The 19,334-nt window shown below is 47.7% G+C and overlaps 1 protein-coding gene across 1 annotated transcript; it reads left to right on the top strand.

The window, feature by feature from the left end:
* The first annotated feature begins 1,524 nt into the window (after nt 1-1,524).
* LOC127293913 (uncharacterized) lies at nt 1,525-6,965 on the top strand. Its single transcript, XM_051323621.1, has 6 exons — nt 1,525-2,235; nt 3,583-4,038; nt 4,600-5,160; nt 5,265-5,331; nt 5,404-5,502; nt 5,576-6,965. The coding sequence occupies exons 1-6, from the start codon at nt 1,708-1,710 to the stop codon at nt 6,718-6,720; spliced, it is 2,856 nt and encodes a 951-aa protein (XP_051179581.1). The 5' UTR covers nt 1,525-1,707; the 3' UTR covers nt 6,721-6,965.
* The last annotated feature ends 12,369 nt before the right edge of the window (nt 6,966-19,334 follow it).

Below are 19,334 nucleotides of genomic sequence, written 5' to 3'. Positions count from 1 at the left end.
CGGTGCCCCAGTCCTATTAAATGTGGACTGGGGAAGGGGACTGTCCCTATCCAGTCCCCACTTCCCACTCCGGCCGCACGCGCGAGCTCGAAGCTTCCGCGCCGCCATGGCCCCGAAGCGCGAGTTCTCGCCATCCGCCAACGACCACGAGGCCGGCAGCAGCCGGCCAGTCGCGCCGGCGCCGTTCGCCATGGGGCCGCCGGCGATGCCCAGACGCGACCGGATCTACGTCACCGTAGCGGTGGCGCGGATGTTCCGGGACGCCGGCGTCCCAATGCCGTGGGGGACGTGCACCTCCCCACGGCCGGCACCCGAGCCTAGATCGGGTTCCGGTGCCGCCCATCCCGGCTCCGGCCGCGCCCGCTACACCGAGATCCGGAGGCGCCGCGCTCAGCGCCGGCGGACCTCCGGCGGGACCCCGCGTACGGCGACGCAAGTCCCAAGCGGGACTTGTGGTTCGAGGTGGAGCACGATGCGCGCCGGCGCATGTGCTTCACATCCGCGACGGCGCCGCCTCGCGCGCAGCCGCGCACACACTAGGCGGGCGGCCGCCGCCGCCCGGCGGCCTCTACATCAACGAGCCCGCGCCCCAGCCCCAGCCCGGCCACGGCGCACGCAGCCCCAGGAGGAGGAGGACGACCGGAGCTGCGAGCGGCGCTCGCGGCGTCCGCGAGCAGGCGACCTCGACGAGGCGGCCAAATGGCCACACCTCGCCGAGACGCTGCGCACCTCCGCGGCGGAGGAGGCGGCCAGAAGGCCCGGGGAGGACGCCCGGGCGGAGGCGTGGGCCTTCCTCGAGCCGGCGCGCCGTCAGAGGAGGCAACGCGTCGGGCGGCGCTCCGGGAGGAGGAGGAGCGCCGGGCCGCGCGCTGGCGGAGGAGGAGCGCCCGGCCACGCTCCGGCCGCAGCGGAGCTGCGAGCCGCATCGGAGGAGCAGCTCCGCGGTGAGTCCGCGCGGAGGGCACGGCTGCGCAGCCGGCGAGCCCGCCGAACCCGGACTCCGCCTGGGAAAGGGCGCAGTGGTCGCCCTGGCCGGAGTCCCCGGTGCCCTCCGGCGTTTCGAGCCGGAACAGCGCGTCGCCGCCGGGGGGCGTCGTCGTCATCGACGCCGCCGACGACGAGTACTACTGGGGGTAGTACTGCCGGCGGCCACCGCGTGCTCGCAAACCCTGGCTAGGGTTTGCTTTTTTTTAGTTTAAAGCCATATATGGCTTTCTTTTGTGTAAAATTTGCCCAAAATAGGGCTAAGTTTAATGACCAACTAGTTTAAATTTATGTTTTGTTCTTTTCCTTTTTTATTTTCATTTTTGTTTTATTTTATTACAAATGCGATGCGTCCGCGCGTTGGGCGCAGCGCGCGACCCAAACGGACACGTGGACGCGGGCCGCTGTCCGGGTGTCCGTTTGGCCACCCAAACGACCCAAAACGGACGGCCCAGCGCGTCCGTTTGGGTCAGCCGGTTGGAGATGCCCTGACAATTCACCACGCACTTCATCTTCCGAGCACCAGCTTTCTCCACGCGTCACTACCACCTGTCCATCCCCACTCATCCACACCACTCTCCCTGCTAGTCCAGTGTCCTCCTCACCATCTAGCACAAAAACCCTCTCCCACATCGTCGCCTCCGCCACCCTCACACTCACCCACGCTCCCAAGAAACCACCAGCATCCAAGCAGCGGCCGGCGGTCACCTATCTCCCACTCCGATGGGGCGCCCGCGTCCCAAGAAGCGCCCTCCGACCCACTCCGAGGCGGGGGTGGAGGAGGAAGAGGCGCTCATGTTGCCGGTCGGCGCGGAGGTGGAGGTGCGCAGCGACGAGCCCGGCTTCGAGGACTCCTTCTACGAGGCCACGGTCGCCGGCCACCTGATCTCGCGCCACCGCCGCCGCTACACGCTGACCTACTCGACGCTGCTGGCCGAGGAGGGGGGCCCGCTGAAGGACACCGCGGATGCCGCCGACGTGCGCCCGCGGCCTCCGCCACCGCGCGACGAAAACGCGGCCGCGGCGCCGAGGGGGTTCGCGATCTGCGACATGGTGGAGGCCTTCCACAGGGACGGGTGGTGGGCCGGCGTGGTCTCCGCCGTTCCGACGCCGCCGGGGACGGGGGATCGCCCGCGCGGGGTGTACGAGGTGACCTTCCCGACGTCGCGGGAGACGATGGAGTTCGAGGAGACGGCTCTGCGGCCGCACCGCGTGTTCCTGGACGGCCGGTGGGTCCCCGCTGCAGAGGTGGTGAGTGCGCTCGCTCCATCTGTTCTATTGCGACCCAAATATCGTTTTTTTCTTCAATTGTTTTGAAACATGAAATTAAATTTTTTGAATTCAAACAGTTCGTTTTGTATTCATGCAATTTCTGATTTCAGATTTTCTGGTGTCTTTTTTTATCATCAGAATCAGTGTACTAAATTTTTTCCCATATATTCGCAATTTGGGCGGTGCTCTCTGTCCTTAGTCAGACAAGCCATTTGCCGGCTAAGTAGCAACGAATGCTGGAATAGTAGCACTGCTCCTAAATGTTTCTTGAGAAATAATGATAAACATTTGACGGCTGCACTTATGATTTCCTAATCAGAGCTCTGGGTATGGGGATGATATGTTTCAAGATTAATGCATCAGTTGAATTCTTCTATACATTTAGTTTCCTTATTTCTTATGTCCTAAAATTGCTGATCCTTACATACCTGGTATCCTTGGGAAGCGCATTACAGTCCATGTATGCTCTTAGCGGGATGGCTGCACTTACGTATGCCAAGTATATTACCTTGTGTTGCTAACTTTGAAGTAAAAGGATGCGAGTGGACCATTTAAAACGAACAAGGCCCGAGTGGGTCCAGAGTTTGGTTGCTTCTATTTAATCTCCACTATACTAAACTACAAAATAGTATGTAAAGGATCCTAGAATTAGCATCACTGGTTTGTATTTTATTTGACAGTGATATTAGAAACGGATTTAATATACACTGTGGACAAAAATCTTTATCTTATTTTATTCTTGTGGAACAAATACGTCAAAATAATGATCCGCTTTAAAAACGCATATGCATTTAAAGTTTTGAGACGAATAGAATTGTAAAGGTGTATTTTTTTTATCAAGCGAGAGAATGTAAACATTGGTAGGAAAAATATATTTAATATGTTCTACTGCCATATTTGAAAAGCCCTTGCTTTGGAAATAGGTATTTAAAATACGCATGTATGGTGAATTTGCTTGTTAATTGGAAAACAAGGACTGTACATGTGAAAGAGCTTATTTTGGTATGTTTGAATGGTGGCCAGAACTATTCGCAAAAAATGAATGGTGGCAAGAACATACTGTACCAATTTTTTGTTCATGACAATTTTTTTTTTCTATGTTTGCACTTGGATGGTTGCCATTTTTTGCATGTCAATGCTTCTTTGCCAGCTCTAGTTATTCCTTTTGTTGCCAATATTGGCCAACTCATCCGGAATAGCTTCACCATGATTGTTGATCCAAATGTATCCAATGGAGGAAATCAACCATTTAACAGTACAAGTGACCCCACCGTTGCAACCATAAACACTGTATTGCATCAGTTCTAATAATCTTGTTGTCTGCAGGACAATGGAAGTCCTTTGTTCAGTGAAGGAAACCAAGTTGAAGTGAGTCGGTCTGAAAAAAACTCTGGTGAATCGTGGAGTCCAGCTACTGTTATAAAAGTGATTGGTGCACATTTCCTAGTTCAGTACATACATATTGAAAAGAATAAGGAATTGGTTACTGAGGTTGTGGATTCTGCAAATATTCGGCCAGCATGCATCATCACGCGTATGACCTCTAGGTACAGATTTTCTCCATCTTCACATGTTGAGGTACTTCATCAAGGTAGCTGGTGGGCTGGAGTTATTGTGGAAGTATTAGGTAGTGGAATCGACAAGAAGTATGCAGTGGAGTTGGAGGATCACGAGACATATATTGAGCACGTGGATTGTGCGGGTGTGCTGACAGTTGAAAATACGCAGTTGAGGCCACGGTATTGCTGGGACGGTAAAAAATGGGTACGCTACTTCGAAGAGGTACACACACTGCATATTCTGTACTTCTGATTTCTCCCATTTTGTTCTAGCCTTATTTTCATGTCCATATTCGATCAAGGAACAAGAAGTCCCTACCAAACTACAGGCGATTGAACAAGTTCACTACACATTTATTTGTACCCTGTCAGATTTAAAAGAGATCTGTCAATATTAGCACACTTTGGATCCCATGTGACCCATTTGGCTTACCTTCATTATGCACTGTTTTGGTAAGGGCTAGTGACACTTTTCATCTGTTTGATCCTGTTACGATATCTGCATCTTGTATGTTTAAGAAAACATCTGTGCACGTCAAACAAAAATTACCTGCATATCTAACTTTATTGACAGCTAGAATATGCAACTTTATTTATAGCTAGAATATTATCCCTGCTCATCCGTTCAAACTACCATGATTTTATTCAGTGTTACCTCAGAGGTGTCTTGAAGATTGAACACTCAGTTACCATTGTTATGGTGTACTTATGTGTTTTTTTTTCCTTCTGTTTGAGTTTTTACACAAAATTATGTTGACGAGATGCAGTATCTTTTCCATTTCAGAAACCTGCTAAAGGATGTAGATTAACTGCTCGAAAAAGGCCAATTTCTGCTTCTTCAGCATTGCATGATGGAGGTGATGGTTCTTGTCGTGACAAAAAGTTGAAGAAGGCAGATGTATCTTCTTGTGAGAAAAATTTGATGAAGGCGGATGTAGTGTCAGAATCAATTTCTCCTATCATGTCTGTTAGTGAAAAGTGTAAAATCAATCATATGTCCTCCTATTCCGAAGAAACGATGGAGCAACGAAATGCAGTACTAGCATTAGCGTGTCAGTTGTCACCTCCTTCACTGCCACCAATGACAGCACTTGGCCATCTGAATCCATCTTCACTTGGTCCAAGCTATCATCTTGAACAATTATCACCCGAGATGACTATCATACCTTCTATGCCACAAGGTGCATTTTTAGGAACACGATCTCATGACTCAGATTGGCCAAACATAGTATTAAATGATCAGGAAAAACAGTCAACTGTTGGAAGTAGGACTGATCTGTCAAGACAAAAGGAGGAATGCGTTCCTTTTCAAACACCGGATGCTCTAGGGGAGAGCACTGAAACTGTGAGTTATTAATTTTAACACATCTCTTTAACTATTTTAAGCTATTCAAGGGATCATTCAAAATATCAGTTGTTCTTAATTGCCTCTTACATTTGTAAATACAGCCAAAGGAAGGGATAGCTGCTAAAACTACTGAGGAAGACAACAACATGTTAGCTATCTTTGCAGACTGTAAGTTTTGGTCTATTTTAACTTTTAGTGGCACAATGAAGACTGCATATGCTTACTGGCACAATTTTGCAGTGGCTCAACTGCCTAATGATATGATCGCTGGATGTGAAATACTTTCAGAATTGAAAACAGGGAGTTGTATTGACCTGACACCACGCAAGTACACCACAGGTATCTGTACTGACTACAGAGAACAATTCACTATGTTTACTATCACTTGTACAATGATACTTCCCATTTTCAGGTTCACAAGCAAGGAATCAAACACCTTATATTAAGCAAGGGGGCTATGCTGGTGAAACAAGTGTTGAGCAGGATACTGGTGAAGATTTATGTCAGAGGTATTTGGTTATGCCTGATGATGCTAACGTTCATTTCTTGCCTTCAGAAAAGGGTTGCGAAGCTACTGTACATGACGGTCAGCTCTGTATGGAGAACGCAGCAGCTATGCCAGAGTGCATGACTGGTTCTGTTGCTCCAGCCGAGGACTTGTGTATTGTATCTCGAGCTGCTTTAGATGGTGCTATGCCAAACCCGCTACAATTGGCTGTGAAGTTCGAAATTACCGGAAGTCGCACCGACGGGTTCTCAGCCAGTAGCCAGTACATCCAGAAGTCGACAGTAACCCAGTTGTCTTCAGTTGGTATGGACAATTGTACTGAAACAGAACCTGGTAATAGCTTGGCTATAATAAAATACGTGGAGGCTGCACCAATGTCCAGAACACATGATTCTCGATGCCCCTTGTCACCAGAAGCTTTAGATGTGCATGAGAGTATCATCGACACGAATGATGGGTTTTCGGAAGCCTTGGCCATCCAGCATCTTCCGTTTGTGAAGACATCCCCATTATGGGCAGAGCTTGAGGCACTGGAAATATTCAGTAAAGTGCCACAGAGACCAAAATTCCACCTGGTCCAGCAATATTGTCCAGAGCTCCGTGAAGGAATGGCATTAGGTTTGATGGTCTCTTTTGCTAGTTTAGCAGAAAGCATCAGCAGGATGGAGATTCAGGATGACACTGGACCGTTCGAACAGAAGATGCTGGGTCTTTCTTTGCTGGAGGCAAATGGTTTTGATGTCAGGGACATGAGATCGCGCCTGGAAACTTTGCTTGACACAAGGAATAGGCGCGGCGAACTACAGGATGGTATGAGAAAGTTGAGAGAGAAGATTGCTAACAAAGAAGCTGACGATAGAGAACTCAGCCTGGAAATTCGCATGCTAGCTACGGCTCTCCATCATCTTGAACTACATGCCTGTGTTATGCGCGATGTAATGCGGTCTGCCATCTCCCGGAAGGTGAACACTGCCATGGTGATCTCAAGGCTCAAAGCAGAAGTGAACAAGCTGGAGCGATCATATGTATCCACCACTGTGCCACGGTGAGTTTGGTTCGGAGCATATCAACACGCATATGTAGGTACTTTCTTACTACTGGTAAGTGGTGGAGAACACCTAGTTAGATGTTGTGTAAATAGCTCCTAATGCCATCCTTGGGTTGGCGGCACTAGTGGTGAATGTTTTGTGTATGGGATGGTGGGTTAGTCCATGTGCAATATGCTACTGGTGAATGTTTTGTGTGTGATGTGTGCTGGTTTAAATCCAGAGGAAGCTAGCTCGTTCTGGCGGCATGTCTTCCTGTTTTGGATTTGGCTTCCCTGCTCCTCGTCTTGCTTCGGGTATTTCTCTGCCTACTGCTTGCCTTTTGATATAGTATTTGCTTGCTCAGACTTGCTGAAGATATTTAGGGGATGTGACATGTTGGAGCCCTGGTTCGGTGGACATGCATGTGTATTTATACTCGGCCGGCTCGGTGAAGGACCAATATCGTCCAACACGGCATAGCACTCCACGCCCAAACGACAACACATTACACACGGTATTAGTCAAGAACCATCCATGACCAAAACGAAGTCAAGCCTCCATGAGACCATGACCAAAGAGAACGAAGTAGAGTTTTGTTTCTCGAGCAAAACTTTAGGGAGCTCTAGGAGGAGAAGGGAAAGTGTCCTTCACGCATGCATGAGGGGGGTCCTGGGGGTCTGTCCTAGGCAGGGGACAGAAAGATGTGCTCGGTTTGCTTGCACCGACAGGTGGTGGTCGGTGCACCATCAGCCAACAGGAGGGACTGCTTCGGTCATTTCTTGCGAACTGCAGCCACATGGGATCACTGAGGCTAGTGGGAATCTGGGATCAAGAGGGAGCAAGCCAAGTGACACTATATTGTCGACGGAGGGGATAGGGAGGCCGAGCTGGATCAACAGGGGAGGCTGCAGATGTGTCTAGGTAGATAGGCGAGTTTGGGCTTAAGCGGGCTCAAACACAAGAACGGCTAAGATCGCTCGATACCCCTTCGTTATTAGTATAAAATACCGATACGTGGCACCGTACAAAATTCGTATAGCCCAATTCAATCAGTCAATTATACGAGATACAAGTACGGCACAGTTGTGGGCCCACGGCGAGTTTGGCGGATCATCGTGGGCTGTGCACCATCGTGGTGGGCGCCGGCCGGCCATGGCAGATCGGAGACACCGGACTGTCCAGTCAGGACCTAGCCGGACAGTCCGGTCCGGACCTAGCCGGACAGTCCGGATACGGCGGACATCCAGTTCATAGGGGACGGACTGTCCGGGGCCCGGTTTACGTGATCGACCGGTCAGACTGTCCGGAATATACACCAGACAGACCGGTACTGTTGTTCCGGAGGAACATCAAATTTCCAGAGGCATTTGCCAATTCTATCGGCCTGTCTGGCCAGACGGGCCAGCCTGTCCGGCCAAGGAATTTTTGTACGCAGCTTTTGTCGGCCTGGCCGACGTAGAGAACCGGCCAGGCCGGAAAATAATTAACGAATATACGAAGGCTTTTGGCACTGCATTCCGGTCTGGCCGGCCACAGCCACCAGCATGTCCGGGGAGAAGACTTACAGGCAGCAGCCTCTGTCGGCCTGACCGTGATCCTTAGCCGGTCTGTCCGGCAATGAATTAACACCACCAAGAAAAATGCAGATGACAAGTACCAAACTTTTATCCATTGCGCCAAATGTTGAAACGCTTTTTGTGAACTCACTTTATGAGGCTAGTGTTATCCCTTTTGTACCAGTTCAGTAATTTGTTGACCTAAGCTATTAATAAGTCCTAATCTTTGGGTATTATTTTTCAGAAAGTCAATACACAATTGGTTTTGGGTAAATTCCTGCACCTGAAGTATTTGGAGATAAAGCTTTTCATACCAAGTTATTATCATCCGCAAAGGTGTTAACGGATTGTTTGCAAAAGTTTGACAACAAATTCTGCGCAATAAAGATTATAGTGATGTCCACGGACAATAGTGAGACTATCCGGCACTTGATGATTGCATACATATTCCACAAAGTATGGTATTCCATATGACGCAAATAGGTATTGTAAAGTATAGTTTCCAAGTCATTACACAGCAAATAGAATATAAAATGAACAAAGTCTTGAACACCGCCGGGAAACCTTCTACGGGACGAAAACCCGACCATATCCACTAGACCTTGGACCTAAGCATCATCTTCCTCGCCATTGGGGTTGAGTAGTTTATCTTTGACCCTATCCAGCTCGTTACTAGGTGAAAAAATTATTTCACCGACCATAACTTCTCTGGTAGAGTCAACGAGTGTCTGCAAAAATAAATTAAGAGAACATGTTATGACATGTGCTGCTAGTTCATCATGTAAGTAGAATTTTGTTTTACCTACCTGTGTAATAGTGGTTCTAAATTCATCTCCATCCCATTCTTCCATACATTTTAGGACCCAAAGTCCACATGAGTTTCTGTCATAATACAAGACAAGCAAAAAACAGTAAGTAACATTGCATTGTATATTAATAATATAGATGAAAATTAGTTGCACCATGTACTCACCCATCCTTTTGTCTTGGCATTTTGTATTGTTTTATAGGCCAGTTTGAAGGATCAGGAAAACCATGATCTGCTTTTGCTATGTCATAAGCAAGTTCGGTTCTCTGAAGTAAAACGAGTAGTTAAGATTAAGTAAGTAATGATTAATATTTTAACAAAATACTTATGACAGAGTAAAGTAGTATGAAAACATACCAATGCTTCAATGATATGTATGTAACTGCGAAGAACATAGAGGGAATCTAATACTTGAAATTCCTTCTTGGGTACATGCATCACGACGGTGACCCAATGATTGTCATTAACGTTTACAGCGAGATAGTACTGCAATAAAAATATGTAAGTATGTTTCAATATACACTGAATGAATTGTGTACACCATTGCATTGCATTGCATGTGCTCGTACCTTCGGTTTATGGAAATACTCGTCCATGCATCTGTGAATGGCTCGATTCTTCTCTATTTCGATCTGGTGGTGGCCGGGTGGAAAAACATCTCTACCCCTCGTCCTCCCTTCTATGAGATGCGTCGACCTCCATGTGGTGGACAGGACACGATCATCTGGAACACGACGAGACAAGTGTCGCACATAAGCATTGATGACCTGCAAAATTTATTGGTACACATAACTAATTAGCCCTTCAATCAAGAAAGTTATTATGTAATACAACAAGGATAAAAAAATTGTTTTTACATCGCCCATCAACCAGTCATGGGTTATAATAGGTGCAACATGGTGGGCAGTCAGCACGAGTCCTTCAGAACTGTAAACTTTTTTGTTGCGGCGTCGGGAGCACTTTGATAGTTCTTTTACAAGTGACACGGCAGCTTCGACGTGATCTTCAGTCAAATCATTTACCTGAAGTAGTGCATCTAGTGAATGGAAGTTACCTGCAACGAACAAGTAACGGGTGAACTGCGGTTAGTGATATGCAAAGGTCGTTAAGAAATTTGCATGTGAGACGAACAAACTTACCCTCAGAATTTTTGTCATCTCGGAATTGACGCTTGTTTGCCATTTTTTCAGACAAGTAAGGGGACCGGACCTTTGCGGATGGCATGCGCTTCCGCTTCTGAGGTTCATTTGGCTTTGCAGATACAAATGCTGAAGACGATAATGAGGATGACGATCGAGCGGGAACATCATTTGTAATTTCGATAGGATCTTTTTTGTCACCCTTGCTGCAATTAAACAGTACAGATGGTTGAGGATCATCGGTCATTAATTTGCGTGCAACAGGTGGTGCAGGTGTGCTGCCATTTGCATTGTCTAGCTCGTCCTCGTCAACATCCTCGTCGTCAGCATCCTCGTCCTTCTGAACTGATGTGAAGTACTTTGATGGATAAACTCCCTTCTGGCTGCTCTCGCTTTCCTTGTCCCCTTCAGACGTGCCTTTGTTCTCACGTCTATAAATGATCCCCTCCTGATTTAACTTTGCAATAACTCTCTGCAATCGAAAAAAAAATGTGTCATGGCAGGTCCAAAATGAATGATGCGTGCATAATTAAACTCGCCACGTTTTTACCTCTGCGCATAAGTCTGCTATAGTTGCAATCTGCTTACGGACAAGAGTAAGCTCCCCAGCCATGCGATTAACCCTTTCCAAAAGTTGCTCCATGTAAGGGGGGCTTTTCGCAGGAGTTTTTGTGGCCTTCCTTGAAACAGATGTTTTTCTCCCAACACTATTTGCTATGTTTATTTTTGAGAGTCTATGCTCCGCAGTAATATCGTTGTCAATCTGCATGTTACAACATCAAATTATTTATTGTTGTTAAATATGAGCTGCTGAAACAAATATGAACAAGAAAAAATTGTTTACATTTCCCTTCCCACGGCCATATTGCGCGTCGGAGGCGTCTCTCTTCTTCCCTTCTACTTCGGTCCAGTTCTTCATCAATGGGTACATACATACCAATGGGTTAAAGGCTGGTGCACCAGGAGGTTGCACCTTCTCCCAATACATGTACTGCAGAAGAAAAGATGTTAAGAATGAGTAAGAAACAGTTGTGACCAAAAAACTGCAGTTAAATATTACCTGACTAAGAAATATTACGGTTTACCTGTAATGCCGCCATGTTGCCTTTTGGCCACTGCCTCATTACGCGTCCACCTTTACACTGCCTTATGCCCTCCAAGGTGTACTCCAGAGTGAATGAGTTCCAGTTTATCTTCCTAGCTCGATCGAGGTCTTCTACCAATGCATACATCGGCTTCGAAATTACCTTATTAGAGTACGGTGCAATTACTGTGGCGAGAAGCACCATCATGGCCTTGCGTACAAAATCGTCATCCGAGGCACCACGAAGCTCAACATCCAATATTAAATCATCTATTAAGAGATTCTCTGTTGACGGATCGAGCCACTCAGGTGGTATCCGTCCCTGCGCTTCTTTGCCTTCTTGAGCAATTATGGCCACAGCGTTTAAACCTTTGTCTTCTAAACCAAATAATGCGTAGATTTCTTTGCCTCCTAGGGAAATATCATCGCGGCGTCCCCATCAGTAATAAGACCTTTGGGCTTCTTCTGACACATTGCAGTCAAGAATGTCCGAAGCAGCCAAGCATATGTATCTTCTGTCTCGTCTGACACGAGAGCGCATGCAAACACCGTAGTCTTACGATGATTGTTTAGGCCTACAAAAGGAATAAATGGCATAGCATACCGGTTCATCTTGTACGTGCTATCAAACACCACCACGTCGCCAAAATCCTGATAGTCCTGCCGTGACTGAGAATCACACCAGAACATGCTTTTCAACCGTCCTTCATCATCTACTTGGTAATCAAAAAAAAATTCAGGATCACTCTTCTTCCTCGCGGCCATAATACCAAGTGCTGTGGCAGCATCACCCTTCGCAATAAGCTTCCTCTTCTCCCTGCAACATAGGTTGTACAGATCTCGCCTTACGAAGCCTACACCACCGTAGCCATGTCTTCTGAGAAAGTGTTTCATAATCATGTACTTTCTCATCCCACTTGCTCCCAAAGATAGTATCTCAGCTCTCTGGTACGGCTTAATCTTTCTGTGCGATCGAAGAAATGGTACTTCGTCCGGTCTAGCTGGTTTATGTCTGTGATTGCCGTAAAAACTTTTGACAACCCATACTCCTCTCGATAGGTCACGCTTCACGGTGAGATTGGCATTGCAGTTACAACGAGTCTCGGGTCGTAGCCTACGACTGCGGCCTTCCTGCGTTAAAAGCTTTTCCTGACGTTTCCCTGCCCTGGAACAGACATACCGCCTTAACCGTATTTCTCCCTTACCACGTTTCCCTCGCTTTGCCCTCTTCAAAATGTCCTTCCGGATGCTGAAGCCATGCTCTCTCGCATAGCTGTTGTACCACACAAAAGCCGCCGGTTCGGAAGAAAATGTCATGTCCAGTATTTTACAGTGCTCTTCCATAGAGTGCATCTTATATTCATTACTCACAATATCTGGGTCTGCTTGACTGTGATGTTCACGCCCATTGTCAGCACCAGATATCACCTACACATGAAGGGAAAATAAGTCATAAAAGTTGTCGTTCCAACGGTAACATTGACGGTTTGCCATACTAAAACTATATACTTACTTCGCTCTTATTTTCAGAGCTTGATTCCTCGTGATGCAGTCCTACCTCCACGCTATATTCATCAAACCCAACCTCCATGTCTGAATACTCATCCTCCTCGTGACCACCGTATAGCACCTACACAGCCAAAAACAAAGAATGTAACATGTCACTTCATTGCTTCCATTCATTGGTAGCCATTAAAAAATAATCAACATACTTCACTCATGTTTTCTGAGGAGGCCGATGATGGAAGGTTCTCCCCAAAAGGAGGTATATTTTCATAGATCCTGGATTTGGAACTATTCTCCGAAGTAGAATCATCATCGCCCGTATATCCGTCATCCCCGTCACTCCAAGTTGAGCTATAGTCCCCCATTTCTCCAAAAACTACACAAAACCCGCACGCAACAAAGAATTAATGCAAAATTCTAAACAATAACGCAATGCAAATCACTATTTCATATTTAGTACACGGACACGGACAGCGGACAGTCTGGAAGAAAGACCCCGGCCTGTCCGCCGAAGGCCGGACTGTCTGGTTCGTGTGTGCCGGACTGTCTTCCGTGCGCCGGACACGCTAAATGAGACGCCGGACATGTCCGGCGGCAGAGATTCAAACTTACCTCCACCTCGTGTCCAGCGGAAGATCGGCTCGCCAGAGAGACGGAGCTCGACGCGACGGCGTGCAGCAGAGGCGTCTCGTCGAGGAGGCCCTGAGGATCGTGGAGATGGGAGTGCCGAGATCGTCGGGAAGATATGCCCTGGTGGAGGAGGTCTATGGTGACGGAGTGCGGCGCCGACGGCGGCTCGTCGAGCTCCGGGGAGATGCCGGTGAAGAGGAGATCGTGGAGAAGCGACGGAGGAGCCCTGTGGCGGAGGAGTGCGGCGGTGAGGAGGTGATCGTGGCGTCCGAGATCGTGCGACGGGACGGCGGCAGCCGGCTCGTCGAGTTCGAACGTGGGAGAACGATCGATCACGATCGTGGGAGGAAGGAGGAAGACGCATACGGTATAGAGACGGTCATATACGAGTTCACATACGGGCGTCATACGGGCTTGGATATGGGTTTGGTGGGCTTTTGAGCTTTTGGAGGGGGGGGGGGGGGGGGGGTTGTACTGGAGCACACGCAATGTTGTTAATGTAACCAGTTTCTTCAGCACAAGCGTTGAGCTTGGACTCTTTAGAGCATCTCCACCGGCGCCCCGATAGAGATTTGGAGGCCGGGAGCGAAAATGGGCTCACACCGGCGCATCTTAAATGGCGTCGGCCAATTTTTGAGCCCAATAGAATCGCTGGCAGTCCGACTGCCAGCCCCCTTCGCCAAGGGCGTGAATCGGGCATGCCGGCGCCTCGCGAGGCTGAAAATTTTGGGCGTCGGAGCCGCCTGTCAACCACAAATCCCCAAAATGTACATCATCTTCCCCAAAACCCCTTTCCTTCCGCCGCTCATTTCTCCCTCCCCGCCCCGCCTCCATCTCCCATCCAGTCTCCAACTCGAAAAACCTTCGCCGTCGCGCCATGTCAACGAAGAAAAAGGCTCCAGCGAAGGCAACGAAGCTGCCGACGAAGGCGCCGCCGAAGACGCGCACCGTCGCGCCGAAGGAGAAGCCGACGACCATGTCGTAGGAGGAGTGGGACAAGGAGATGGAATGCCACTCCTTCATCACGGCCGACCGCAGAAGGTGCCGCCATCGACGCAGCGAAAGCGGCGGCCACTGCGGAAGCGTTCCTCAGCTTGTTGCAGCGACGAAGCTGCCGCCGATGACCTCGTTCATCTGATCAGCTGGTTTGGAAGCCCTTTTTTTTGCACCGGAGACGGCGATTTGGTGGCCATATGTTGGTCCGAACTTCATATTCGAAAACATATTCGAATTTGGTGGCTGTGTTGGCTCAAACTTTAAATTCGTGATTCTATGTTTTTATTCAAAATTTCAAATTCAAATTATCTATTGGGACCGTCGTATGGGGCGCCGGTGTGGGAGCAGCTCCCCCAAATAGAGGATGTTGTGCCGGCGTCCTCCATACGATGGTGCCGGCGCCCCTGCCGGCAACTATTTAGGGTGCGTCGGTGGAGATGCTCTTAGCAGCAATCTCATCTGTAGTCATGGTGAAGGAAGGAGCAGGCTAGGGGTTTGGAGGGTTTGGAGAGGAGAGAGGCCAAGGACCTAACTAATCTGATACCATGTGGGAGAACAAGATCAAGCTGCAATCGCACACGGCTCGATGGTTTCCATTAATAATCAGTATATATATACATGGTAACCGACGATACGTGTTGATCATGCACTCTCATGTCTTGATCTTGCTCTCTCTCGTAGAGCCATCTAACATCAACATGTACACATATTCAACAAGAACTCAACATATATCCTAAAATGATGGTTAATTATAAGAGACAGTTGAGCATGTCCACATCAACAAACAAATGTGGTGTTCAAGTTATTCGAAACAAAACGTGAACATGAAAACAACGAAGCACACCTGGTGCTTTAATACGTACTTATCGAAATGGAAGTTTTATAGATAAGAACAATCCACTTATAGGTGAACGTGAACATGAAAACAACAAAGCGTAACACCTCATCGGCTCATACCTTGTAAATTCACAAAGTAAGACACTCCGGCCCCTTATTCATTTTCCTACAAACACACCTTTAGAGCACATCTCTCGCACCAAACCACACGATAATTTTTAGGCTTGCCTCATGGATAGGTCTCAAAGACGCCGCGAGCTCCCAGTTTCTTCACAATGTTATAGCCACTGAATCCTGCTTTGGTGAAAATCTCGCCCTAGTCAGACTCATCGCGCTGTCGTCCATTGGTCAACACCATCATGGCTACGTCCATTAGGAGCTCAGCTTCGTGAGTGTGTCCTGAAGAAGAGTCCACAACTATGTCGATGACGATGACTTTCCCTCCCTCCTCTCGCGACGGAACGGCCTTCTTGCACTGAGCTAGGATCTTCACTTAGTCCTCGTCGCTCCAGTGATGCAGCACAAGCTATAGAATAGAAATATTTTTGGTAAAACTTTAGTGTTAATGAAATCAAGATAGGAATTTTGCCTTAGTTTTAGTCAGACTCATCCAACACGGCATAGTACTCCACGCCAAACACGACAACACAGACGGTATTAGTCAGGAAACGAGCCTCCATGACCAAAACGGACGAAGTAAAGCTTTGTTTCTCGAGCTAAACTGCAGGGAGCTCTAGGAGGAGAAGGGAAAGTGTCCTTCAAACATGAGGGGGGCCCTGGGGGTCTGTCCTACGCAGGGGACAGAAGGGGGTGCTCGGTTTGCTTGCACCGACAGTGGTCGGTGCACCATCAGCCAACAGGAGGGATCACTGCTGTGAATCTGGGATCAAGAGGGAGCAAGGCAGTGAGAGAGGGCCTTGAAGAGCTAGCTCTCACAAAGAATCCTCAAGTGACACTATATTGTCGGCGGAGGGGATAGGGAGGCCGAGCTGGATCAACAGGGGAGGCTACAGATATGTTGTTAATGTGACCAAGTTCCTTTAGCACCAGTATTGAGCTCGGACTCCTTTGCAGCGACCTCATCTGTAGTAATGGTGAAGGAAGGAGCAGGCTAGGACTTTGGAGGGTTTGGAGAGGAGAGAGGGCAAGGACCGAACTAATCTGATACCTTGTGGGAGAACAAGATCAAGCTGCGATGGCACGGCTCGATGGTTTCCATTAATAATCAGTATACGAAGTTACAAATTTGCACTACAACTCAATTTGGGCCGGTTTGAACTATACATGGTAACAAAAACTTGTTTTTACAGGCGTCGGTACCTACCGGAGTGACGTCAGCAACGACGTCAGCCATATGCTGACCAATTTTTTCACAAAATTGTGAAATAAATTTGAAACATAATTAAAACATAACTGAAACACTAATACTTTTGTGAAACAAACCGTAGTGACGTCAGCAATGATGTCATCAGTTTCACTTTTTGTCAGACTGTTTCACAATGTTTTTCATGTATCACTTTAATTTCAAAAAAGTTTTACTTGTATTTCAGTTATTAGTTTTATATTAGATAAATGTCAAAAATCTCACCAATCTCAAAGCAGAGAGTGGACGGTAGATGTGACACCTACACCTACCGGCGCCTTTAAAATCGCCGCTCTCTATATGGTAACCGATGATCCGTGTTGATCTTCTTCTCTCTCGTAGAGTCATCTAACATCAACATGAACACATATTCAACACAAACTTAACATATATCCTAAAATGATGGTTACAAGAGACAGTTGAGCATATCACCAGATGTGGTGTTCAAGTTATGCGAAAACGAAATGTGAACATGAAAACGACGACGCATACTTGGTGCTTTAATATGTACTTGTGGAAATGGAAGTTTTACTAGCAAAAATGTCCGTGCGTTGCACCGGGACGAACAAATATTCTAACGCTCTAGCAAACCATCCATGTTCGTAATCTATACCTAATACCAACGGCTAACTCCAACGCGTATGATGAGTGTGTTGCACCGGGACGAACAAATATTCTAACGCTCTAGCAAACCATCCATGTTCGTAATCTATACCTAATACCAACGGCTAACTCCAACGCGTATGATGAGAACAACTATTTTTATAAAAAAAAACTAAGCATTTCATACTCAGATTGTTCGAACAATTATTTGGACATGAATGTGCTGTGTTCAGAGCATTGGACTAAAAGAAGTCCAAAACCGCAATAACCAATGAAGCATGATTGTTTCATTGGCGGAAAGCTTAGAGAAGCTATTGAAAAGTTACCTCCTTATCCATACAAACAGGTGAAACTGGCTTCTGGTCTGCCATCTCTTGTTCTGCTCCTTCTACTCCCTCACTTTTTTGTATGAAACAAATACAAACACGGTCTGACTACGAGCATAAATTGCGAGATACCGAAAACCTTCGGCATGAAAAGGGAGAGAAAAACGCAGCATGAAATTAGGGAGAAAAACACTGTGAAACTGACACCACTTACAGGCGTACGGCATGTTATAGAATGCATTTCTCTGTTTTACTAATTTGATGACAGATAATTATTTCTTCTTTTTACGACCACTGCGAGGAGGAAATCTGAAGCCATGTTTCTCGATATATCTGAGAAAGATTGTAGTTCTTTTTCCTGCGGTACCTCGTTGTTACATAAGTACATAAGAAAGAAAGAAGAAGCTTGTGCAAGAAAGTCTAGTATGTACCACAAGAATAATCCTCAGATATCGCACTTTCTTTGAGCGTCGAAAAACCTGTTTGTAGTTGATGTTGTTCTTCCACAGAATGTACGGTCTTAGTCCATCCCAATTACATTCTCATGCAATGCATGCTTTCTAAAATTACATGGACAAGGTTAGAGATAAAGTTGAATTGTATGAGTAAAAAAACAACCTGGTTCCTAATGGTTCAGGAGCTTTAGGCAAAGACCACGAACAATGTCAGATTGGCCGATTGGGTGAAAAGCCCAGCCTCGAGTCGTTGTATTTTATTGGATCGGCAGCCTCGATAATTACCATATATCAGTACTCCTCCCCTGCTGCAGAACCATATGCGATGCATCCGTCGAAGGTACCAAAAGTTTGTGCCGTCAGTACTCCTCCTCTACTGAACCATATTACGCTATGTGTACATCTAAGGTACCAAAAATTGATGCCAGACTATACAGAACTTCCGCAGCCTTGCGTCAACACACCAACAGCCATGAGGAAGGTAGATTGGGTCATTGCCAATTGTCGCCTAAATCGACGTTGACTAAAGGCAACACAGGGTCAGGGCTAGTGCAGGGTCGTATGTTCCCTTGGATCATTCAGATATAGACGGTGGGGCTCCCCGCGAGCTCCTGTCCTGGAGTGGCTGCAGGACGTTAGCGCGGGGCACGACCACGCAGCCAGGCAGCTTGACGGGCTGTTCTAGGCGGAAGGGGATTCAGGTCAGGCTGCGGCCACGCGTGAGGCGGAGCAGAGCAGGGAAGCAGGCAACGACCGCACGTGAAGCAGAGCAGCGGAAGAAGGCGGTGGCCGTGCGCTGGAGGTAGGTGGCCATGGCGGCGCAGTGCCTCCAATGGCATCAGGCGCGCAACGGGGCGCATCGAGTCAGATGGATCTCGCGGTGGCGGCCACGAGACTGGGTCGGCGGGAGGAGAAACTTGGCCAGCCACGGAGAAGAAATCAGGACGGAGCGGAGGAGGAATCTGTCCGTCGGCCGTTCCCGAAGGTCGACGGCCCTCCGGCGCCTCTTGTCACGCGTGTGGCGAGCAGAGCGGGTGGTTCTCGGATGGTTCTGACCCTAGCTAGAAGCAAGAGGAGAGGAAGGTCCAAAGACAGAAACAATATAAACCGAACCGGTATCCTCATGGCAAGGCAGAATTATGTATTTTGGTGGGAGGGTAAAACGGTCCAAAAAAAAGCGTTGACGAAACTTTTTGGCGGAAATCTTAGCTCCTTTATTATTAGGTACTAGCAAAAGTGCCCGTGCGTTGCACCGGAGAAAAACATTCGAACACAATCAACGATGAAATATGTTAATTCTAAAAAGATTAACTTGGGACCCTCTCTGCACCG

This window comes from Lolium perenne, chromosome 4, assembly GCF_019359855.2.
Source record: "Lolium perenne isolate Kyuss_39 chromosome 4, Kyuss_2.0, whole genome shotgun sequence".
Taxonomy (NCBI): domain Eukaryota; kingdom Viridiplantae; phylum Streptophyta; class Magnoliopsida; order Poales; family Poaceae; genus Lolium; species Lolium perenne.
Note: the sequence above shows the minus strand (reverse complement) of the source record. Positions and strands in the feature narration are given on the sequence as shown.

Bases quoted from the DNA above. Each gene is read 5' to 3' on its own strand.
- LOC127293913 (XM_051323621.1), top strand. From the start codon at position 1,708: ATGGGGCGCCCGCGTCCCAAGAAGCGCCCTCCGACCCACTCCGAGGCG. The intron at 2,236-3,582 runs GTGAGTGCGCTC...TGTTGTCTGCAG, and splicing joins GGGTCCCCGCTGCAGAGGTG to GACAATGGAAGTCCTTTGTT. The intron at 5,332-5,403 runs GTAAGTTTTGGT...ACAATTTTGCAG, and splicing joins GTTAGCTATCTTTGCAGACT to TGGCTCAACTGCCTAATGAT.